The 24,997-nt window shown below is 41.2% G+C and overlaps 1 protein-coding gene across 3 annotated transcripts in view; it reads left to right on the top strand.

The window, feature by feature from the left end:
• The window catches only part of MYO1E (myosin IE), a 200,610-nt gene that overhangs the window by 99,257 nt on the left and 76,356 nt on the right, over positions 1 to 24,997 (top strand). For all 3 annotated transcript variants that reach the window (XM_037004271.2, XM_073211921.1, XM_073211920.1), the window contains exons 4-6: positions 176 to 270; positions 21,066 to 21,153; positions 24,894 to 24,983. In XM_037004271.2, coding sequence (XP_036860166.1) covers positions 176 to 270; positions 21,066 to 21,153; positions 24,894 to 24,983 — 273 coding nt within the window. The remainder of the gene's footprint in view (positions 1 to 175; positions 271 to 21,065; positions 21,154 to 24,893; positions 24,984 to 24,997) is intronic.

Below are 24,997 nucleotides of genomic sequence, written 5' to 3'. Positions count from 1 at the left end.
ACACTCAGTTTGTAAGGTATAACTCCTGATGACTGGCAAGTTTGTGAATTCTGGTGTTATGCAACCTTTAAAATTGGAAATGTATAGTGGTGGATTCATTTTCAAGGCCAAGGAAAGAAATGCAGTGTGTTGTTTTGTCTGACCATGGTTTTGTTTTGTTCTTTTGCTTTTCTAGGCACAGTATGAAAACCCACCACATATCTATGCTCTTGCAGATAATATGTACAGAAACATGATCATTGACAGAGAGAACCAGTGTGTCATCATCAGGTATGGGAAAGAGAGGACATGAGACCATGCTCTACTTAGGATTCTCTCCAGGAAAAGGGCTTTTGCTGTAACTGCGTATGTCAGAGGCTGGCTAATGCATCTGAGTAACAAGCAGGCTGTCCACCTACTCGGTTTATTTTATCACTCCAAATCAGAAACGCTTTGAGCTTCCCTAGGGTTGCTATTTAGACCCCCTGTCCCTTAAGGCCTTAAGGCTTTAGGGCACACTGTTCTAGCCAGATCTTTCTCCGACCAACATCAAGCAATGAACTTAAGTCACAAAACATCTCCCCTGATTGTACTGTGGCTTTACTCAGAATTGGAGATACTTTATGTCAGAAGTATGTTTCACTACTTTGTTATCTGGAATCCTTTTCTCTAATGTCCCTGTTTTTCCTTTCTTAATAATTTAGCAGTTCAAGGTTGACCTTTTTTGGTGTTCTTTGTCATTTGCTTTTAATTTTCTGAGGGCATTACTGGTAAATACCAGCATTCAATATCTGTAGCTACATTTCAAAGTCCTTTGTAACCTGACCCAGCTCTGAGTCTTTGCTGGGCTTAAGTGCTTTACAGTTTTGTTTACTATCACAAACATTTTCAAACACAACAGAAAACATAAGCATCCATGTTCCCATCACTTAGACCTTGACGGTTGTTAACATTTTACCATATCTGCTTTCATCTTTTTTAGTTCTTTAACTTTTTCATATGAAGGAATTTTGAACATTTTTTTATTATGGATATTTACAAACATACACAAAATTAGAAAGGGTGTTACAGTAAGTTCCTGTATATCTATCATACCACGTGCATAGTTACTCATATATGGCCAGTGATGTTTTTCTTTGTTCTCCCAAACCGCCTCCTCTTGATTGTTTAACTCAAATCCTAGGTTGCAAATCATTTCATTTGTTAGTAATTTAGTAAGTATCTCCAAAAGATCATTCTTATCACACCTGAAAAATGAATAATTCTTTCAAAATCATCTAACAGCATTCCATCTCTGTGACTGTCTTACAAATTCTTTTTTATAGTTGGTGTGCTTGTATTTAGGTTCCCAAAAAGGCTCACATTGCACTGGGTTTAAGTCTCTCAAGTCTCTTAATTGTGGACAATTCTCTCTTAATCTTCTTGTTTTCTGCGTACTTATTTCTTAAAGAAAAAGGCCACTTGCCCTACAGAATTGTCTGCAGTCTGGGCTTTGTTGATTGTATACCGTGATGTTGCACTGTCCCCATATTTCCTGTAAATTGGTAGTTAGCTCTAAAAGCCTGTTCGAGTTCAGATTAAATTTTTTGGCAAAAATGCTTCATCATTGCTGCTGTGCCCTTAATGCTGGCTGATCCCTGTGCGGCCAACAGAGGGGCCATTCATTATAAATTCTCATTTCACAGTCATTGCTTAACCGATGGTTGAAAAAGAGTTATTTTCTAACTCTGTTATTCCTTCTACATTTATTAGTTGGGATTCTTTTATTTGGTAACTTTCAAATATAATCTATATGGGGAAACTAGATAGAAAGCTTGATTTGTTGTCTTTATTTACCAACTTTTAAAGGAGTGAGTTGATGCTCTCAGAGCAACCTCCCAAGGTAAAATCCTTTATTTTCAGTTGCTCACCTCTCTCCCACTCTCAGGCCGCCTCTGTCTGTCACCGCAGGACACGTGCGCACGGCAGCAGGACCTCTGCCCACTTCTAGGATCCTTCTTCCCAGCTGGTCAGGAGGCAAAAACTTGAAGGCCCTGCTCCCAGGCTTCTGTGGTGGTAGCTGTGCTGTTTAGCAGGTGGTAGAATCGGGAGCTGCTTTGACTTCTGACCCTAACAACCCAGAGTTAAACCAGACTCCATAGGTGAGGGGCACAGTCCTCCATGAGACCACCTTCCCTCCAGACACCAGCTGCAAATACAGGATTCCCTAGGCCACCCTCACTTTGACCCATCTGGCTACAAATTCAGGAGTTCCTACCATGCTCTTAGGTTCAGTAATTTACTTGAAGGCCTCACAAAACTCACAAAAGCACTATACATATGATGACAGTGTTATCACAGTGAAAGGATCCAAATCAAAACCAGAAAAAAATAAGAGATGCATAGGGCAAGGTCTGGGAGGGGTCCCAATGTGAAGCTGCTTGTCCTCACGCCCTGGAGTCGTGTGCCGTGTTACCACCTCCCAGTTATGATGGTGAGTTGGCAATAGTATTACCAGCTAGCGAGGCTCACCCAAGCTCATGATGTCCAGATTTTTTGTTTGGTTTCAGCCACTTATGGCCTGCATGGCTAACCATTAGTCTCCAGCCCCTCCTGAATGTTCTAATACCTATAGTGTCCAGTTCCTCCAGGGGCCAAAGCCCCTATTGTAAATCTCTGTCCACATCCAAAGCTTCCAGGCAAACAGCAGCCCTGTCAGGCAGGACTTCCCAAGGCCCCAGAGATTACTTCCCAATAGCAGAGCCCAAAAGCCTGACCTCTCTTGACCACCCAAGAACTGTGGTTCATGGGCTTTGATAAAGTAGATTTGCTCTCTCTGGGATGCTGCGGTTCACTCTTAGCAGCTTTGTGATTCTGGGCAGCAAACCCAGCACTTGCCTTGGGCCTCGGTTTCCTCATTTGTGAGTGAACTGATTGACCAGGTGACCTCTAAGATCACTCCCAGTTTGGAGCTCTTTATTTCTGCCAGAGGCGGGGAAGGCAGAGAAATGCTGCTCTGGGTAGAGGGGTCCAAGTTTGCAGCCGTTGACACTGGGAAAGCTGGGTGCTGCTTCAGTCAAATGCTGCCTGCCTGAATGCTTAGTGGACAAACAGAACTATTTCCCTGAAGGCTGGTTCTCCTGCTAAGGGCTGTTGCCATAGCTGGAAAGACTAGGAATTTTTAGTATCATTTAATTAGGAAATAAAAAATTAATGATGACCTGATCTCTCTGGTGCTCTCTTAGACCTTCACTTCCCAATTTTCCTGCTGTGACCTTGTCTGCATGAGGAAATGCATATTCTTTAGGTGTGATCGTGCAGCACCTAGAGACAGTATAACCAGTTTCCTTCCAATCTTACTTAAATTTTCCAAAAATACGGTAATAGGATGGATTGGCAGCTGACCATTTCTGGACTAGAAATCAGTATTACAAATTTAATTTAAAAAGAAAGGGATCCAGAAAGAAGACAGGGTGCTTTCCCAAGTGCAGGCCTCCATCAGAGCATTGGTCCTGTTTTTGCAAACATCTACAGACTTGATTTGTGAAAATAGTTGGAGCTGAGCAGCCTCAGATACTGACTCTGGTCAACCAGACTCAATAATGAGTGTGAATTAGACCCCAAGTCATGATTTTATCAGGAGAATTCTGCCTCTGGACAGCTCAGTTGATTATTCCCTTGGAACACAGTCCACAGGGGAGCCAGATTAGAGGACTGAATTCAGCAGGGGCATTGATCATACTGGCTGATGTCATCATATCAGGGCCACCACCATCTCTACCTGGAGACAGTGAGCTGAGGGTGTTGCTCTACTCAGTAGTCCATTTACCTGAGAAAACCCATCACTTCTCCTGCCAGCCCCTGCCAGCCGCTAGGTTACATTCTAGTGAGGAATAAACACCAGGATTTGCCCGAGATGTTTCCCATGTCTTCCCCAACAGCAGACAGGTCATGGAGAATAACTGCTGTAGATGCTAACTCATCTACCATGCCTTGATTCGTTCATTTAACTCTTCAGGGATAAATATTTCCAATCCCAGAATTGCCTTGTCAGCTCAGTGGCTATAAAGATATTTAGACTGCATACCTCGAGATGTTATTTCAACTGATATATATTGGGCACAGAGCATCAGTTTCTTTTTTCAAGCTCCCCAGATTTTTCTGAGAACCAAGATGAAAGCTTCCGGTCACCTCTTGTCTCAGCACCATTAGTGCAGGCAAGACGCACTTCCTGAGTGCCTGCCCTCTGCTGGGCACTCCCATATAGGTTCTCTTTTTATTCTCAAAACCATTCTGGTTGTCAGCACTATTGTTTCACAGGATTTCATCCGAAAAATGAGGCTTAAGAGGATTCTAAGATCCTCAGGCTAGCAACTGGTGAGCCTGTATTTGAACTTAGCCCTGTCTGACTTCAAGCCTTACACTTCCTCTGCACTCTATTGATAAGTGACACCTCTCTATTTCACATGTCCCACATGTCAGTGGAGGTTGTTAATAGCAGCTGTAGCTATTTATAGCTGTACTATAAGATGAGGTCAAGGCATTCAACAAGGTTAGTTATCCTAGACTTGAGCTCCTAGAGTTAAGTTCCTCTCATGACACAGGTGCCTTTTTAAAACTAATCCTTAATACGTTGTTGACCATGTTGCTGTGCAACCAAGGGGACTGATGAAAGTGCTTGTTGTCAATTGGAGGACAGACAGTTGACACACAGATGGACTTAATTGAAGAACATGACCTTATTGATTTGTTTATCTTAATTTTTTACCAAAAAGTGAAGATGCATTTATACACTACATGGCCACACCTGGCCCTTTCTTTATTTTAATTGACTTGCCTGGACATATGTGAGGGAGTGATGGATGTGTATTCATCTATGCATTTGGAGCCTTCTGTTACCGAAGGCTTCATCAGTGAGGAACCAGCAGGTCAGCTTTATAGACAGCCCTGCTTTTCACCCCCTAGTATGTGCCTTGCAGGCACCCTACTGCGCTAAATGAAAGCATGTGTATTTGGCACATAAAAATTTGGCATGTATCATAAAGTTGACCTATATGAAATAAAAGAATTTTAATAAACATTGGATAAAATTTTTAATAAGTATTAACTGTGTTAATCATTTCAAAATTTAGAAAAATCTCTTGATGATGTACATGGTTAATAACTGTTTAAGAAGTTATTTCAAAAAGTTTAAATGGGTATATTCTTTTGATAAATTTAAAGAAGATGTTTTTAAATTTAAGTTTCTCAACTAAAAGTTGAGATCATTCTTAATCAAATGGGCACTGCACTGTCATATGATGTGAGGACGTCAGAAGGAACTCCAGTTGCGAGAACTGAGAGAGCCTGTGTCTTAAGTGTAGGCCTTCTCCCAACCTGGGGGTTCACAAACGATGGCCCACTGCCTGGCTTTGTAAATAAAGTTTTATTGGGATAAAGCTACACCCATTTCTTTCCATACTGTCTGGCTGACTGCACAGTTGAGTTGTAATGGATAGAAACCATATCTGAGCCATTACAGGACAAGTTTACTAACACTCACACAAATTGTCACTGTGATAACCCCACAGATGTGATGTACCAGCATCGGAGACTTAACAATTTCTTAATGCTTTTTTTTTTATCTCACCTCAAAGCTTATTCCTCCACCAACCCTTTTCTTCCAAGTATAGTGATAGATGAATGCTCCTAACAATTATATCATTTAGCCTGTGTCCCACTTCTGCTAAAATATCTCTGTAGCTCTCCATTGCCCAGCAAAGTCCTAACTCCCTAGCTTGAGACACCTATAACTATTTTCTGCTACTCAAACCAAATTGCTCTACTCTTTCCCCTCAAACAGGTCATGTTCATTTCAAGCTCCAAGTCCTTGCTGAGGTTTTTCTCCCTGACTCGAGTTATTCCCCCACCCAAGCATTTGTCATCTACTTCAACCCAGTGATCTCTCCATTCTCTGAATTTCGATAGCACCTCATATACAATTCATTTTCATCACCCACTTAATATTATTATTATTATTTTAATTTGCACATGCTCAGTTTAAGTAATTTTTTAACTCTTGATGACTAGAAACGAGTTAGGCTTCTCAGTTTCTCTAGTACACACAATAAATGTGTGATGATAATTTTAAAGCTGAGATACATGAAATAAGCTGTAAGTGCTATTTGCACTTAGAAGACAGATCAGTTTGGACTGAAACACTGAGCAAAGGTGTCACGGAGGTGGTGGGGCTTGATCTGAGTCTTCTCTTCAGGATGTTTGGGAGGAAGGACTTGTGAACGGCTTGAAAGCGTCTGCACAGCACACGGTGATAGAGACCTGGGAGGATAGAGACCTGAGGTGTTAAAGGAGATTTGCATTGACAAATGGTCCTTGTAAATTACTTGGACCAGAACTGGGTCTTCCGCTTCTGTTTCTGTATTACAGCCAGATAGCATTTATGCAGCAGTGCATAAATTGATTTGGGGAGATATAGTTGACCAGGCAACAGGTACCTTCTTGAATAATGGGCTTTGGGTATTTTCAGATACACCTGCATGCCTTGGTGATGTCTTGCAGATCTCCAAGCAGGGACGTGATACCTCAAAAGGCTGGCTCAAAGATAAAGTCTGTGGGTAGAAAAGAGATGGAATCTTAAGAGGATACTGATATCTCATGAGATTAGGAGGACCTGACGGGAATTGGAAATGCAGAGGAAGCTGATGTGTGATATTCAGTAAGCCTGTGAAGGAATAAAGGGATAGGAAGTGGATGCAGACTTGGACAGTGGCAACAGAAAAATGCAGTATCTTGAACTACATTAGTATGATTGACAGTGATAAGCACCAGAAGACAAACAGGTAGACACCTGTGAGCCCAGTACATGAGCAACGTGTATCTGCTTAGCTCATTTGTCTTTGGTGTTCCAAATCCAGAATTTGGGATTGTGCTTTAGGATTACCTATGTGACAACTTTGGCTCTGTCAGACATCTATGCTGTGGGGTAAAAGAGGCAGGAGATAGGCTACCATCTCTGTTGCCAGACAAGATCTTGGCGGTGTGGCTAGAGGCATATCTGAAGCCCTTGCCATCCGACCTCTGTAAGGACTTACAGGGCCTTGGAGAGCGGTTATGTGGCAGTTTTATTGCTGCCATCAAAGTAAGTTCCTATCATCTTGGCCCACATCAGCTCTTCCTGTCCTGGCCTGTTTAAAATGTGCCGTCAATTTGAAAGCATAGCAGTTGGTGCTGTTTCTAATTTTTCAGCTTGAAATGCTCTGAAGCAGTTGTTTTCTGAAGAGTAGGGCATTCTGTCCTTAATGTGTCCAACACCAGTTTGCGAAGTCTTGGTTTGCAAAGTCTGGGTTTGCGAAGTCTTGTAAGTTATATCCTGAATATATGCCAAGAAAGTGTTCGAAGGAATAAATAAAGATGTGAGAGAGATTTAGCAAGTACATCAATAGGATCTGGTGACTGGTAGAGTATGAGGATTTTCATAGGGGAAAAGGAGGTGGTTGTCACTATTGGATCTAAGATGTCCGAACTGTCTGCTTCAAGAGACGTTTTGGATTTGGAATCCCTAAGATTTGCAGATAGTAAAGATTAAAGATCTAAAAAATCAGAGCACCTCTAAAATATGTGACTTTTGTCCCATCTCTGCTCTTTGCCTCGGCACCATCAAGTGTTTCATGGATTTTCAAGCTGTTTTCCTGCCTTTGATGTATTTCAGGAACCCTTTATTATTAGCATTGGAACTCGTTTCTGTTTCTGTTGGTCCACCCAATTCCTTGTTTATCCCAGCATCATGGGCCTTTGAGGCTTCCTGTTCCTCTAGCCTGCTTTGGGAGGCCCTGTCAGCTCACACTCCTGATGTGGGGTCTACGTGAGTACTGACCTCTGGTTGCAAATTTGAAGAGCAGGGACTCTAGTGCACCCTTTTCCCCCAAGCTCACTGCAAGCCTGTGTGATTGCTGAAATCCTTATCATCAAAGAGTATTATTCAGGAAGGCTGTCTTGTTAACCAATGTATTAACCATAATAGTAATAATGGCCCTTTTTTGAGTACTTCTTTTGTGTCTTGGCATCTTTTACTTAAATCATTTATGATCTGGCAGCTAGCTTTTACTAAGCTCCTCCCCACCTTTTGCAGATCAAGAAACTGAGTCTCAGCGAGGTAATGAAACCTGTTAAACATCTCACATTTGTAATGTAGCAAAGCCATGCTCCAAGCCAGAGCTGCCTGGCTCCGCTGTTACACTCTTTCTACTTTTCTCTGCTGCTTTGAGCCAGGAGGTGTCTGGCTATCAGGTTAATGATCCACTACCACCCACAGTCATGGGGTGTAGTGGAAATACCTCTGGGGTTTAGTCACATGGTGGGCTTTTTATTCCATTCTGCCTGAAGTGTGTGACCTCTGCAAGCCTCAGTCACTTTTTCTGCAAAATGGGGGTGAGTATCTTAAAGGAATAGAACGAAATGCTAATAAGGCAATAGACATAAAAAATTTTTTTAACTATTAAGGAGCGATGTAAAATATCTACTATAACATTAAAAGGAATTTCCGAGCTAATAAGTAGCTGAGCTGGGGCTCAGTCTTGGTCCTCAGACCAGACACTGGGTTCTCCCTACTGCGTAAGGCTGGGCCAAGGTGAGCGTTGCCAAGGGCTCATTTTCTTGGCAGACAGTAGGTGAAAATTTGCTTGACAATACTCATTGATTGGGAAGAAATAACACTTTCCTCATTATGCCAAAGAAGGAATTTTTACCATTTACTCAGTTTTTGGTATGTGTATTTGGTTTTGTATTTCATACATGTAACCAAAGCATGTCCTTGAGGATTTAATTTTCAGTCTGACAGACAGGTCACCCCTTTCTCTTCAGCCCAGGAACCCCCCAGATGGGCAAGAGAGGCTTCACCTCAGACTTATTTCTTTTCTAGATACAGTAGGGCTGCCAGGACAGGAGGGTATGAATTGAGTCTTTGGAGAAGGCTGTTCAGAACCTTTCTGATACGTTTCTCTTTCTCAGTCCCATCTTGTCTTGTGATCCCAGTGATGTGGGCTGTTATCTTGTTATGTTCAACTGTGTGTCAGATAATAAATGTTTCTGGCAGAAGCCTTACTTGCAGAGGTGTGTGCCATTCAGTAAAGACTCAGGAGTAGTTAAAAGTTTGATTATGCTATGAACTGTGCTATTCATCAAGTTACTTTGGGAAATATTGTTGATTTTAATGGTCTATCCAACCCATATGAGGATCTTAAATACATACCCTCATCTAAGCAGGCTCCTGAGTCAGTCTGTCTCCAGGCCCTTTTCCCAGCAACGCCACTCACTAGCCAAGCGTGTCCAGTTTGCATAGTGGATTAGAATAGTACCTACCTCACAGGGCTATTCAGATTTAATGATTGCTGTGTGTAAGGTTCCTGTGTGTATTAACTTTCCCAGTGGACATGCTAAAATGATTACACCAAAGTATATTCCTTACAAATCTCCTGTGGAACTCATGTTGATCATTTTTCAGTCATTAATATGTTCAATTTTTTATAATTCTAGAATTAGAAAAAAAAATTTAACCATCCCTGTCCCTGTATTTTTTCTCTAGGTTATACCTTTTGAAATAAGAGTCAAGTTCAATACTAATATCAGAAAAAGTAGAGTCTAGGACCCTATATTCCAGTGGGGGTTTTCAGGACTTCATTGCCATACCCACCTTCTGCCATTGCTGCCACGGTGACCCCAGCTCCCTCGGCTCCCGTGGTGCTCCGGGTGCCCTCCTGCTTCTCGTGCATCTCCAACATTGCCACCTCGTTCTCCGTGGGGAGCTTCAGCCGCATGCTCCTGAAATGTCAGGCATCCCATTTCATTTAACATGAGCTGCCAGCAACAGAAACTCTAACTCAAACTGGCAGAGAAATTAAGGAAATTTATAGCTCACATGACAGAATGTGCAGAGGTTGTGCCACCCCGGAGCTGTTGACGTGGTGGCCCAGTGATGCCAACAGGGACCCAGGTGCTCTCCACCTCTCTGCTTCATAGTCCAGACATCCTAAGATCGGTTCCCTTGGCGGTTCCAGGTGACTGTCAGTGGCAGTCAGAGTCCTGTACTTTCTCACTCACGTCCTAGAGGAGAAAGAACCCCTCCCATTAGTCCTTCCCTTCACTGGGCAACTTCTTTAATATGGAGTCTTGAGAGTTGCTCAGGGGGATCAGGCATAGATGGGCTCAGCTGAGGATGGGACCAGCTGCCCTGTGCCTCGTGTGCCAGGACAGGTACCCAAACCTGAGGATATTGTCAGGAAAGAGCAGGTGGGGAAGAGAGCTTGAGCGGAAACAAACGGGCCCCTGCTATTTCCGAGGTCCGCGCACAACCTGTGTTCAGCTACATTTCCCCTTGGTGATCTCACTCACCACTTCAGCTCTCCTGTAGGCGGGTCACTCACGTCTCTCTGTCTTCATCCTGAACCTTTCCCTGTGCTTCGGACTCAACATTTTCAACTGTTTGCTGACCATCTCTGTCAACCACTGATCAAGACAGCTTAAAAGGGGGTGGAGGAATGTATGTAAGTATGTATATATATATATATAAAATATCTACATGTACACGAGTGAACAAATACTCCATTTACTTCTTTCTCCCCTATTGTCAGATTTTTAACTTTTCCCATAAGCTCTCTTTTAAACAATTTATTGTGAATTCCAGATACACAGAAAAAGCACCACCAGAGTAGTTCAAAGAACTCCTTATCCTTCACCTACTTTCTCCAACTGGTAACATCTTACCACATTTTACCACTCCCTCCCTACCTCTCTCCCACCTTTTCTGATATTATTACCAATGATAGGAGTCTTTCTCTGAACCTTTTAAGGTCAGGCTGTGGATGTGATAACTCATCACCCCTGCAGTGTGTATTCCCTAAAAACAAGATGCTCCCCTATGTAGCCAGGTAAAATACTCCACATCAGGACACTGGCACTGGTGCCACACTACCATCTAACCCACAGACCCCATTTGCATTTTGCCAGTCCTCCCAAAGTGGCTCTCTTTCCCTTTGCTCTGGAACCCTATCCAGGAATATATGTCTCTTCAGACGTCTTCATTTTAGAACAGTTCCTCAGATGTCTGCTGTGTTTTCTGCCCTTACAGTTTTAAAGAGTTTAGGCTCTAAATTCAGCCTAGGGTCTGTCTGATGACCTTTCCTTACCAGGCTTGGGGCCTCCATCCTGAACAGGGACGCCATAGAGATGATGCTATGCTCTTCATCACCTGACCCATCGTGCAGGTGTCTGTTTCTTCTGATTAAATTCACTATATTTTCTTACATGATGTGTCAGCATTTTCTGGGGACATAGCCTCAGGTTATCACAGCACCTTCTTCCGCATCAAACCTCCACCCACCAGCCGTAGCATCCACTGGCCTCCGGCACGAGTCAGTCACCTCACGAAGTTACCAAGTGGTAAGGATAGATTTCTCTTCACTCCCTCCACATTTGTTAGTTGGCTCTCTGCTATAAGGAAGAGTTTTCCCTTCTCCTCTATTTATTTATTTGGCTATTAATTTTTATGGTGGAATGGGCTTAGGACTTCCTGTTCTATTTAGTGAGTCATAACCCACTGTTACCATTATCTTGACTTGGCCAGTGGGACCCTTTCAAACCGGCTGTTGTATGCTTGATGTCCACATCAGTCACTGTGCATTTCTTTACGTTTTAGCACAGCTGTGTGTTTCAGGCTCAGCTTGTGTTTTCTCTGGCCCAGCCCTGGGATTGGCCATTTCCCCAAGGAGCCCTGGTCCTTTTTATGGGAGAAATGGCAGTTAGAGGCCAAGATGTGGTGGTCAGTGCTTATGGGTCCTGCTGTGTCATTGCTCTCAGGCCTTCTAGGTGGTGGTGCCAGGACATGTGTATGTGTATGTGTATCATACATGACACACATGTGTGTGCACTGAAATGTATAACTATTTTCATATCTGTGTGTGTGTGTGTGTGTGTGTACTGATAACTTTAATTCCAGCAGTTTAAATTGATACCTTTAATTCCAGCCCAATCCCTCAAGGTTCTTCCTTGCTTCTTTCAAATTTATTAATGCTTTGACCGTGAGAGTCTGGTGTCACATTATATCAATATATTTATCTACTGCTCAATCTACTTACTTACGTGGTCTGTCTAGTCAGTGTCCCAATCACCTGCCATCTCTTCCGCCATTACTGCCATGTTCCCCTCCTGCTCCATGGCTCTAAGGCCTGGCCCCCTAGACCCACTGGCCCCACACCTCTGGGCGGGCCCTCGAATACCCTTCCCTGCATCTTTAGTCTCTAGGCTCCTGCCACCACATGATTCTCCATTCCCTGTCCTGCAGGTTATAAAATTCTTATCTTAATAATAAGATAGCTACCAGCCAGTGAGGTACAAAACCAAGAAGCCAGTCTTGACTTCTTACCCCTCTTCTGCCATAACAGATCCCTTGGCAAGTTCTACCAGTTTTACCTCCTACCAGGGCAGGGGTTTATCCGTGTATCTCCTTTGCCACCAGCACTGCCCTGATGGAGGCCAACCTCCCTCACCTGGACTGCACACACACCCTTTTAACTTGGCTTCCTCCTTTCAACCCAGCCTCCAAGCTCCTCAGGCGCTTCTCACTGGGGATGGCAGTGCCCTCCAGCTGTAGGCTGGGCATCGCTGTCGTACAGCAGGCGACAGTAGGTGGCACACTACAGGGTTACCCACTATTAACGTGTAGACAGAGGATGAGCCCCCGTTTAATTTTACTTCAATTTTTCTGCTTCTGTCAAGGAGTAAGTCTGTTTTTGGTGGTGTTTTAAAACCTCTGTAACACTTGCTGCTGTCTTTATTAAAGAGAGCAGGCTTCAGACTTACGGCTTTTGACAGACCAGCCAGAACCGAATAACCTCAAAAATGGTTCACGTTAACCCTTGAGTAGATAAAAACTATTTCTATTAAAATACATGTACAGTGAAAGAGTCATGACCCAAAGATCACTGGCTGCTTCACTTTTAAGGAAAACAAGTGGCCCTTCCCTCTCAACCCATCCTAGCTCCTTCCTTTCCCAGTTCGCGGGTGAATAGCCATTCTTCTAAATTTTAACTGCGTCCTTTTTTCTTTATGGTTTTACTACTTGCATTTGCGTCCCTAGCCAACTTCTTGATTCATGTGTAGTGCTTTGGAACTCGGTGTTGATGGAATCACACTATCTGCATTCCACATATTTTTCTGCAACTTGCTATTTTTCACACAATGTTCATGTTCTGAAATTTATTTGGAAGGGATACTTGTAATTCTTCTCTTTTTTTCCACCACTGTTTCCTAGAATTTCACTTCTGAATATGTCACAATTTATTTATCTAGTCTAAGTCAGTGGATATTTTCATTATTTTCACAATGACTATTTTATTTTCGTTGTATTTATTTTAAAGGTTGCCAATTTGGGGCACGTGATAGTGGTCTTCTATTTATAGTAGTTATATAGAGGTTCCTCTTTAAATAAATTTAAGTAAATTGAGTCAGTTAGAAAAAATAGTATAAGTTAATAATAGGTCAAGTGTGGTGCAGAAAATACTGAAGTCTGAAATCTGTAAAACGCTCCACTGGCCAGAACCCGTGGTCTTTCCCCAAACCTGATACTCAAGGCCACTGTCATGGACCTTTCATTGCTCCCTGGCCCCTGCCTCACCCCTGTAGCTCCCCACTTTACACTAAAAGTCCTATTCAGCTGCTGGCAGTTCCTTTCAATCTACTTCATGCGGCTTTTGCCTCCAGCTGTGGCATAGGCTTCACCCCACCCCTGACCGAAGCTCACCTGTGCGTACTCACCCCACTTGGGTTTCTTTACCTGTCTTGATGAGACTTGAATAGTTGTGACTTCCTTTAAGAATCTTTTCGTAACACACAATCCTATCAGGGATAGATGTCCCCCAGGAGTCCCTAAATGCATACACACATCCCCACAGTGTTAGAGCCTCTGTGCCTTTGTCTTCCCCAGGAGGCGTGAGCTCATTCCAGCCTCCAGCCCAGAGCTGGGCACATGGAGGATCTTAAATGATGCATTTGAATACATACAATTTTTGTATGTATTTGTGTTTTATATTTTAATCCTTCCTAAAGTGTGGACAAATTCAAGGTTGGAAAGGCAGCATTTCACATTGTTTGATCAGTTAACTTGATTAGTCCACTTGATCAAGTGGACCTGGCATTACTTATTTTAATATATGAAGTGAGTTACTTTCCATTCTTCTTCTTTTCTTTTGCACCCAACAAAAGAGACAAAATATTTCATGTCTCAACACACTATTAAGCAAAGACACAGTGGGGAAATCAATGTACTTTTATCTCATAATTGTAATTAAGGGAATGACAGTTACTGTTCTAAGAACCATTGGAGGTGTTTTGAGTCTAGGAAGGGGCAGATGGGAAGAGACTGGTGAATCTTCCAATAGTAGGAATGGTTGGTAGTGCTTATTCTGTGGTGTATCTCCCAAAAATACATGATTCAAGTGTGTTTACATTTTCTAGAGTAAGTTGAGTTGAAAGGAACTATTGATTTTTAATTGAGGAATAGCCTTCAGGCTAAGAAAAACAATTACGGTCCTTGAATCCAATTACTAATATTCCATTGTAAAAAACTCCACCCCAGAACATTCTTTCCATTTCTTTGAAATTTTAGCATATGTTTCCATTTCTATAGCCAATGCACATAGAAACATTACATTTCCTATTTGAATTGATATTTCCTATGAAGTCTGTCTTGGTTTTGTTTTAAATTTGCACAGCTGGTTCCCAGCTATATAAGAATGAGGAAGTTTGTTAAAAATTCTTATTTTTCAGCCCTGTCCTTGGAGACTGGGATTCAGCAGGCCCGAAGAGGGGCCCGAGCATAGGCATTTTTAAAGTACTCTGAGGATTCCAGTAGGCTGCTAGATTTAGGGACCAGGAGGACATTTTTCTAATGTAAGGTACATAGACTTCTAGAGCATTTTTTGGTCTGCTTTGAAAAGTCAAGTAAAGGCAATTAACTTTAGAAAGGCTGCCTACAGCCATAAACCAAGTAAAGTGCACTAACTGCTTTGAGATGCAACACAAATAATCTCTGGTGCACTGTTTGTCTGATACCTTCACATTCTTTTGACTTGGGTTTTAATCTAGGGGAAGAGACAATATTTTTCCATCCTGAAAGGGCCAGTGAAATTATCATTGTATATACTGTAAGCTTCAGGTAATCATGAAACATTACGTTATTTACCATATTCTAAGCAAATGACCTGTCTGTGATTAGTAAAATTTTCTTAAGTATTTGTAAACTCAAACCAAGAAATTAAAATACCACTTAATATTCAGCCAGAACTAATTTTAAGTCTTCTGAAAAAAATACCACAATTCCTGAGAATGTAGACATCCTAATTTTGGACCTGGCATACTTATTTTAATATATAAAATGAGTTATTTTCCATTATTATTACTCTGCTCTTGCTGCCAACTAGAGACAGAATACTTCATATCAATCACACTATTAACCAAAGTGGGGGAATCACTATACTTTTATTTCAAAATTGTAATAGGATTTGAATTTTCTTTTTCTCTCTCTTTCACATATACACACAGCTTGCTCTAAGGAATTCTAAATACGAAATCATCATGAAATAGGAAGTTGAATTATAAGGTAAAGATATTGATCAGCGTTGGTTATCATTGTGATGTATGATCCCACTTTTCCTGGAAATGCTATTTTAAAAAATCTGAAATATGTGGGTAATTGCCTGTCTAAGAAACTTAAACATTAAGAGAAAACACATCAAAAAAGAGAAGAATCACCTAACACCAGTCCTCCAACAAATCAGAAATAATTTATTTTTCCTTGTTCTATTTTTGATCTTATCCATACCTTATTTTTAGTTGTAATCACATGACAGATACAGTGTCTTCTGCTTATGTTTCCACCTAGCATTAGTTGCTTTCTTTTTGTTGCCACATGGTTTTCTAATTATTTTTTTTTTTTTTTTTTTTTTTTTTTTTTTGAGAGGGCATCTCTCATATTTATTGATCAAATGGTTGTTAACAACAATAAAATTCAGTATAGGGGGGTCAATGCTCAATGTACAATCATTAATCCATCTCAAGCCTAATTCTCGTCAGTCTCCAATCTTCTGAAGCATAACGAACAAGTTCTTACATGGTGAACGAATTCTTACAGAGTGAATAAATTCTTACATGGTGAACAGTACAAGGGCATTCATCACAGAAACTTTCGGTTTTGATCATGCAATATGACCTATAAACCATCAGGTCAAATATGAATATTCATTTGATTTTTGTACTTGATTTATATGTTGATCCCACATTTCTCCTATTATTATTATTATTTTTATTTTTGATAAAATGCTGAAGTGGTAGGTAGATGCAAGATAAAGGTAGAAAACATAGTTTAGTGCTGTAAGAAGGCAAATGTAGATGATCAGATGATCAGGTGTGTGCCTATGGACTAAGTATTAATCCAGGCTAGACAAGGGCAGCAAGACATCCACGGATGCAGAAGATTTCTCTCAAAGCAGGGGGGGTGAGGTTCTGAGCCTCACCTCTGTTGATCCCCAAATTCTCACCTGATGGCCCCCCTGCGACTGTGCCTGTCTTAGGTTGTTCCTCCCTTGAGGAATCTTACCCGTCTCTGGCTAACCAGTCCTCTTCCGGGGCCATACAGGGAAATGTAAAGTTGGTAAGTGAGAGAGAAGCCATATTGTTTGCAAAGGTTAGCTTTTTACTTCTTTGCAGATTTATGCCCTGTGGCTTCTATGCCCAGCACTTGTCTCGAGGTATCTTTACCACCTGGAGGAATTATGATACTCGGTAAATTCGATATGAGGCACGAATTCTATTTAAAGTTTGTAATTAGGAAGGAAGAAGAAAAGCTATAGATGTAGCATATGAAGGAAACTTGGGAGGATTGATTATTTCTTTGACATATCTTCTTGTATAGTACCTTAAGTATGTATAGGTTTTAAACTACTAACTAATTTGCACACACATATTGACATAATAGGAATACGGTGACATAAACAAAGCAAATCTATAATTACCAGCCATCTCCAGTGAAGCCAAGAAAACCATTTAGGCACCCTAGGCATTTGTGAAAATTTATCTATGATATGATGGATATTTTCCAACTGTACTTGAACCATCAGACAAATTAAAGCAGCCCATTTCTGGGATCTGTTCACATCCCATATGTTCTTTTAACCATAGATAGTCTATAGTCATGAGATTTTGGGGTGCTACAACTTGCACCCCTCCCAACTCCTGGTTGAGTTCCAACAGTACAGATCCAGTCAAATTCGTTGTCTCACTGTATGCACATGCCAGCCTAGACATCTCCCTCCTCCTTCTCATGGCAAGTCCAGGAGATGGTGGGCTGGATGCAGCCACAACCGCAGCATCGTCCGGATCCCTGTGGAGGCTTTTTGATGATCATCCCCCGGCACGAGTCCTCCAGAGAGTGCTGATGCCGGAAGCTCCTCCTCATATCGTATCTTAGTTCATTTTCTGGGTATCCAAGCTAGGCCTTGATCTTCTGCGTAGAAACAAACAGACCCTTTGCCCACACTTTGACATGCCCTCTATACCACTGTGCAGAACTCATTGGAGGTCAGCACACAGTAACTGCTTTTTTTTTTTTTTTTTAATTAAGAGAAAGGAATATTATCAGAAAAGAGTACCTCCATAGCTGATCATCTGACACCCTTTAAGTGATCAACATTAAGGATATTTAAAGCATGCGTTGATCTTTGATTTACCAATAGTTTTATCCTGTTAAGGAGTAATCCCCCTTTTCTTTCTTTCTTTCTTTTTTTTTTTTTTTTTAAATTTTTAATCTACACTTACCTGAAGAATACTATGTTTACTATGCTCTCCCCTATATCAGGTCCCCCCTAACAACCACATTACGGTTACTGTCCATCAGCTTAGCAAAATGTGGTAGAGTCACTACTTGTCCTCTCTGTGTTGTGCAGCCCACCCTCCCCTTTCTCCCTCCCCCCCATGCATGCTAATGTTAATACCCCCCTTCTTCTTCCCCCCCCTTATCCCTCCCTGCCCACCCATCCTCCCCAGTTCCTTTCCCTTTGGTACCTGTTAGTCCATTTTTGGGTTCTGTAATTCTGCTGCTGTTTTGTTCCTTCAGTTTTTCCTTTGTTCCTATACTCCTCAGATGAGTGAAATCATTTGGTATTTCTCTTTCTCCGCTTGGCTTATTTCACTGAGCATAATACTCTCCAGCTCCATCCATGTTGCTACAAATGGTTGGATTTTTCCACTTCTTATGGCTGAGTAGTATTCCATTGTGTATATGTACCACATCTTCTTTATCCATTCATCTACAGATGGACATTTAGGTTGCTTCCAATTCTTGGCTATTGTAAATAGTGCTGCGATAAACATAGGGGTGCATCTGTCTTTCTCAAACTTGATTGCTGCGTTCTTAGGGTAAATTCCTAGGAGTGGGATTCCTGGGTCAAATGGTAGGTCTGTTTTGAGCATTTTGATGCACCTCCATACTGCTTTCCACAATGGTTGAACTAATTTACATTCCCACCAGCAGTGTAGGAGGGTTCCCCTTTCTCCACAGCCTCGCCAACATTTGTTGTTGTTTGTCTTTTGGATGGCAGCTATCCTTACTGGTGTGAGGTGATACCTCATTGTAGTTTTAATTTGCATTTCTCTGATAATTAGCGATGTGGAGCATCTTTTCATGTGTCTCTTGGCCATCTGTATTTCTTTTTTGGAGAACTGTCTGTTCAGTTCCTCTGCCCATTTTTTAATTGGGTTATTTGTTTTTTGTTTGTTGAGGCGTGTGAGCTCTTTATATATTCTGGACGTCAAGCCTTTATCAGATCTGTCATTTTCAAATATATTCTCCCATACTGTAGGGTTCCTTTTTGTTCTATTGATGGTGTCTTTCGCTGTACAGAAGCTTTTCAGCTTAATGTAGTCCCACTTGCTCATTTTTGCTGTTGTTTTCCTTGCCCGGGGAGATATGTTCAAGAAGAGATCACTCATGTTTATGTCTAAGAGGTTTTTGCCTATGTTTTTTTCCAAGAGTTTAATGGTTTCGTGACTTACATTCAGGTCTTTGATCCATTTTGAGTTTACCTTTGTATATGGGGTGAGACAATGGTCCAGTTTCATTCTCCTACATGTAGCTGTCCAGTTTTGCCAGCGCCATCTGTTGAAGAGACTGTCATTTTGCCATTGTATGTCCATGGCTCCTTTATCAAATATTAATTGACCATATATGTTTGGGTTAATTTCTGGGGTCTCTAATCTGTTCCACTGGTCTGTGGTTCTGTTCTTGTGCCAGTACCAAATTGTCTTGATTACTATGGCTTTGTAGTAGAGCTTGAAGTTGGGGAGTGAGATCCCAGTTTTCTAATTATTTTTAATGCCTATTTAATATTATAGTGGGTGGCTGTAACATTGTACTCTTGGACCTTACAATATTCTTGAATGTTCACATTATTTGCAACATTATAAAACGGAATTTCATTGTTGGCCAAACCTATGTGTCCAGTGAACAAGGGTGTATGCTGTGACCCTGGATCTGACATACAAATCATCTCATGAACCATTTAAACATAATTTCCTCGTGGAACTGAAATATATACTATAACTACTTGTGTGTGTGAGTAAGCATGTTCTCAGTGTAAATGGTGTGACACCTCATCCCAGACTCACTAGTTTTCTACTTGCCACCATATCTTCCTTATTAAATTTCAGTTTGGTTTCCCTTTTCGTTTGACCTGGAAACCAGAAGCTTAGTATGACGTTGGTGAATGAATTGCATAGATGAATTCAGACCTTTTGAGGTCCTCAAAGAATACTGGCTCCCTGTTCTTCCCCATAATTTCTCAAATTTGAACATATATTAGTTCAAGGAAAATCAAAGTTCTGAGTTCTTCTATGACAGCTACTTTAATCCTTTGCTTTCTTTTGTTTTAAAATATCAAACCGATTTTAGTTACCTTTTGGAGGTAGGCCATCATCTGGCTTACCCCCTAAGTAAATGTTTCCTCCTTTCTTGAGTGACTAAGAATTGATAACCGTTCATTAGATTGGGTGTTCTTAGAAGAACATTTTCTTTGTACCCCAGAATTCTTGATCACCAAGAGCAGGCACAAATATTATCTTAGTAACTTACAGCAGACTGAATTTTTCATACTAAATTCCACTGTTATTTCACATAATAGGAATTCCTTTAATCAGTTCTGTCATGGTTACACAAAGGCTACCAACAGAGAGGTGAGAAATCTGACTGATTTAGACATGTTTTGAATTGAGATCATCATCATTTCAAGGGGATTTTGAAGGAAGAATGGGTATTTTGAAGAGCAGACTGTATGCTGTTCACAAAAGGGCTTCCCCGTGCAGTAAGGCCACCAAACGGAAGGTAGTCTCTGTTATTCAGGATGTGATTAATATTGCCTCATCATTTAATTTTAGAACTTCTAAAATAAACTTGCTTGCATCAGTTCAAGGCACATGGTTTGAAACCTGGCAGTGCCTACTTTTTCGTGTTCTTAGTTACAGAAGTAATATATGCGTTACTAAAAGTTTGGAAAATAATGCACTAAAAGAAGTCTCCCATGGTATCTTTTCTTTTATCAAAACTTTTGCTAATATTTTGTGGTAGTTCTAGTCTTTTTTTTATTTACCTTTTTTCTTTTCATTTTTGTAGCCATGCTTTATATGTAATTTGTATCTGATTTATTCCTTTTCATATTACCTCATACGCTTTTTTTCCTCTGTTGACTGTCTTTGTGTCAGTTGTAATTTCTGCATAATATTCCTAATCATCTTCCTTACTATCAGGCATTTGGAAAGCCTGTCTGTCCTGTACACCTTGATGATTGTGAAAAGCCTGTTCCCCACACAGTGTTAATAGAGCTCATACTAGTCAGGAAGGTGACCTGATCTTGCTGTGGTTTGCCTTTCTTAACCGGTGTCGTGCATTTTTTACTGAATTCCTGCCTGCCTATTTTCTGGGTGGTTTTTGGTTTTCGGTTTTTTTTAATGGGGAAGGACCTGGTCATGATCTATTTCATGTATGGGTATCTTTGTCTTTCTTTTCTCAGCGGTGAAAGTGGTGCTGGGAAGACAGTGGCCGCCAAGTACATCATGAGTTATATCTCCAGAGTGTCTGGAGGGGGCCCCAAAGTCCAGGTGAGTGCTGATATGGCCCATTTGAGACCCTCTGATGTGAAATGTAAGAGGCTGCATTTGCTGTTTAAAAGAACTTTTATTCCACAGAAAAGACATTGGTACAATAACCAAAAAACTTGAAATCTTCAAAGAAATAGCATATTATGAGATAGAGATGCCTAATATATAATGAGCTCCTTCAAATCAATTAGAAGGTAAAAAATCCAAAAGGAAAATAAACAACGGGCATGAAAGACAACTCCCAGAAAAGGAAATACGAAGACTCATAAAACATGAAAATATGCTCACCCTCATAATGGAATGACAAGTGCAAATTAAAACTACACTGAAAAACTGTTTCATAATAAATATGGCAAAAATTTTGCAGCGTTTTAAATACTATTGGTAAAAATATAGAGACATAGTCCCTCTCATAATTACTGGTAGGAGTATAACAAGTGCAAGTATACTTTCTGGTGGACATTTCAGCAAAATCTGTCATATCAACATGCCCTTGGTTCTGTTTAAGAGAGTGTATCCTTTAGATATGCTGAAATATATGCAAATGATATAGGTATAAAGTTATTTGAAGTGGCATTTCTAGACAATGTAAAAGACTGGAAACAACTTAAATACTCATTATTTGGCAACTGGTAAAATAACTTAAGGTTTGTAGTGGAAGAGAATATTAGCCATAAAAAATGAATCTTCATGTGCTGATAGGGAATAATCTGCAGATCTAACATGAATTGCAAAAAAGCAGGCTTAAGAACATTGTGTATAATGTGTTCCCACTTGAGGGAAAAAGAGAACATGTATCTATATTTGGATATGTATAACATTTCTACAAGGATGTATAAGAAAGTGATCATGATTTCTTCAGGTAAGGAAACTGGGAGACTGAGGGAAGGGCATACTCTCAGTGTATATACCCTTTTGAAACCTTTTATGTTTTGAACTATGTGAATCAATTTCCGATGCAAGAAATGTGCAAAAATTTAAAATAGAGCAAGGAAAAGAAGGCAAAGAGAGAAAAAACGAAGGAAAGGTTAGGGAGTCAACAGTCTGAAAGTGGGAAGACCCAGAGAATGAGGACACGGGAGACGGAAAAAAAAGGAGAGGAGAGGAATGCAGTAAGGGCAGAGTTGCAACACGTTCAAGAGGAGAGCGTGAAGAATCGGGTAGATTCAGCTCTTACCTGCCTTTAGTTGTTTACTTATTGTGGTAGCAGAATTGGCATTCACGGGAATGGGTGAATGGATGATGGGGATGGGGGGCTAAAGTCCACAGGGGGCTGCCCAAAATCATACGTTCATCCCTTGCACAGAATGCTGGGGGCTTTTTAAAACTGAAACTCACGGTCCCAGTAGATTTTCACCACGATGATTAATGGTTTAGTCAGTTAATCAGCAATATTATTGCCAAAGTCCGCTGAAGACCTTTAAAAGACACATCTTAAAATTCTCTTCATTGGGATTTTTGTCTACCAACTACTTGTTGCTCCATCATGTCCTGGTGAATCAAAGATTTAAGACATTGTACAAAATTCCTTTCACAGAATGAAAGTGTCTTAGCGTCTCGCCTCTTAAATGGAATAGAAAGCAGATCTCGGGGAGCACTGTCCAGTCACATAACTCATTTAAAAATTTCAAGTAGCCACATAAAAAAAAATAGTATAAAGAAGCATATGAAATTCATTTTTAAAGTACATTTTTTAACCCAACATATTCAAAGTATAAAGTATTATCATTTTAGCAGATAAGCAATATAAAAAATTAATGAGGTGCCTTGCATTATTTTTGGTATTAAATCTTTGAAATCCAATATATAGTCTACACTTAAAACACAAATCGGTTTTGCCAGCATTTTGAACAACAAAGGCCAACCCTGGATTATACAGAAGAATTTCTGGCCTACTGGAAGGGAGTAATTTGGTTTTCAAATATCCCAGTCCTGTGCCAGACTGAAAAGTGTACAGAACACCCCATGGGCAAGACAGCTCAAAAGATAGGAGTTGATGTTGGAGAGGTCTTTCCGCAAGTGAGTCATTCCTTGAGCAACATGTGGCTCATGGCTTTAATGTTGGACAGTGAGTGCAGCTCGAACCTAGGTTGGGGGTTGCAGTCCACTTGATTTTCTCCATTCATGTGCTCACACCTATCCCTAGAAGACTGACATGGAGATAAGAATCCAGGATGCTGTTTAGGAGGCTCCTTCACCTTCATTTGCTCTTTGTCTTTTTCCCCATTATGTTTACCACATGCCACAAAATTCTGTTGGACATGTTGATAGTTGATGGATGTATGGTGGCTGAATGAGTAAATACAGGCAGAAAGATTCTCAGTTTAAAAGTCAGTAATTAAAGAAGGGAAGAGACAAGGAAGAGCCTCTCTTTTGTTCCATCCCCGTGAGAAGCTGAGTGTTGATAAATCAGGTAGGCATGTCTGGCCAGCAGACAACAGATAAAAGGATTAATGAAGAGCCACACAGTCAAATTTTACAAAGAAAAGCAAAGTTTGTATAAATCCATGAGTTCTTCAAGGAGAGTGGGTAGCTTGGAAGTATGTTTCTGAGCTTCAACACTGACCCCATGGAGGGACCACCCAGACTTTGCCTTTGATGCCATTGCCAATGACGTAATTTCTGTTCTCATTCTTCTTCTGAATTTTCAGGAGGGTGCCAAGGGAACATGTTGGCTGTTAAATAGTCGATTAGTAGTTAATGCCTCAGTCTAGTCCTATTTGCTGCGGACCACGACCTAGTGACCAGACTGCAGATGGTTAATGTTGTCATTTCTCTTCCTGTTTTCCTATGATGACAAAGATACAGAGTTCTTGGCTTGAAATCAGTCAGTAGCTGAAGAGCACAAACCAAAGACTTGTTATTCCTGGAACACGTTTAACCATAGCATGTGAATAACTGGAAGAATAAGGAATGACTCCCTTGAAAGACCTCTGCAACATCAACTCCTATCTTTTGAGCTGTCTTTCCGATGGGGTGTTTTGCACACATTTCAGTCTGGCACAGGACTAGGATGTTTGAAAACCAAATCATTCCCCTCCAGTAAGCCAGGACGTCTTCCACACAATTGAAGGTTGGCCTTTGCTGTTCAAAAGGTTGGCTCTACCAGTAGCACCAGGTTGCTGGTTAGAAATGCAGGTATTCGGGCCCTGTCTCTGACCTGCTGGGTCCACATCTGCGTTTTAACGAAGTCCCCAGGTGGTCCCCACTGTGATGTTGGGGATGAATGAGACGTTGTGTCCAAAGCCTTGTTTGGAGAGGAGAAACCATTTAATTTCCCTTAAGGTACCTCTCTTGTTTACAGTGAAGTGGGTGGAGGTGGGGATGTGATAGGCGGGTACAGAAGGGGTAGTGATTGTAAAACTCTGATCAGAACAGTAAAGAAATACCCCTCCTGTTTTGCTTTCCTTCCCGCTGAGATTCCCTCACTGTGGGAGTGCAGGATAAGGCGGCAGCCGCCAGTTTGGAGACTCAGGCCAAGAACATTTGCAGATCCTGTTTGACTAGTGGCACCTGGCTCCAGGGAATCCTGCATCAAGTCAGGGGAGTTGGAAGACACACACACAAACAGGTTCAGGTCTGTTGAGAAGAAAGAAGGAATCCTCCAGAAACCTCAGAGACACAAGGATTTGAGGCCTCTCACGTACTGCATTCAGAAACCAGTCCTTAGGGAAAGCTTGGCTTCACCTTGTGTGTAGGTATTTGCAACTTCCTAACATCTGGTCTGTTTGCTGTGACAGCACGTCAAGGACATTATCTTGCAGTCCAACCCACTGCTGGAGGCTTTCGGGAATGCCAAGACGGTCCGGAACAACAACTCCAGCCGATTTGTAAGTCTCTTCCC

This window comes from Manis javanica, chromosome 8, assembly GCF_040802235.1.
Source record: "Manis javanica isolate MJ-LG chromosome 8, MJ_LKY, whole genome shotgun sequence".
NCBI lineage: Eukaryota > Metazoa > Chordata > Mammalia > Pholidota > Manidae > Manis > Manis javanica.
This window is presented reverse-complemented; position numbering and strand designations above follow the sequence as displayed.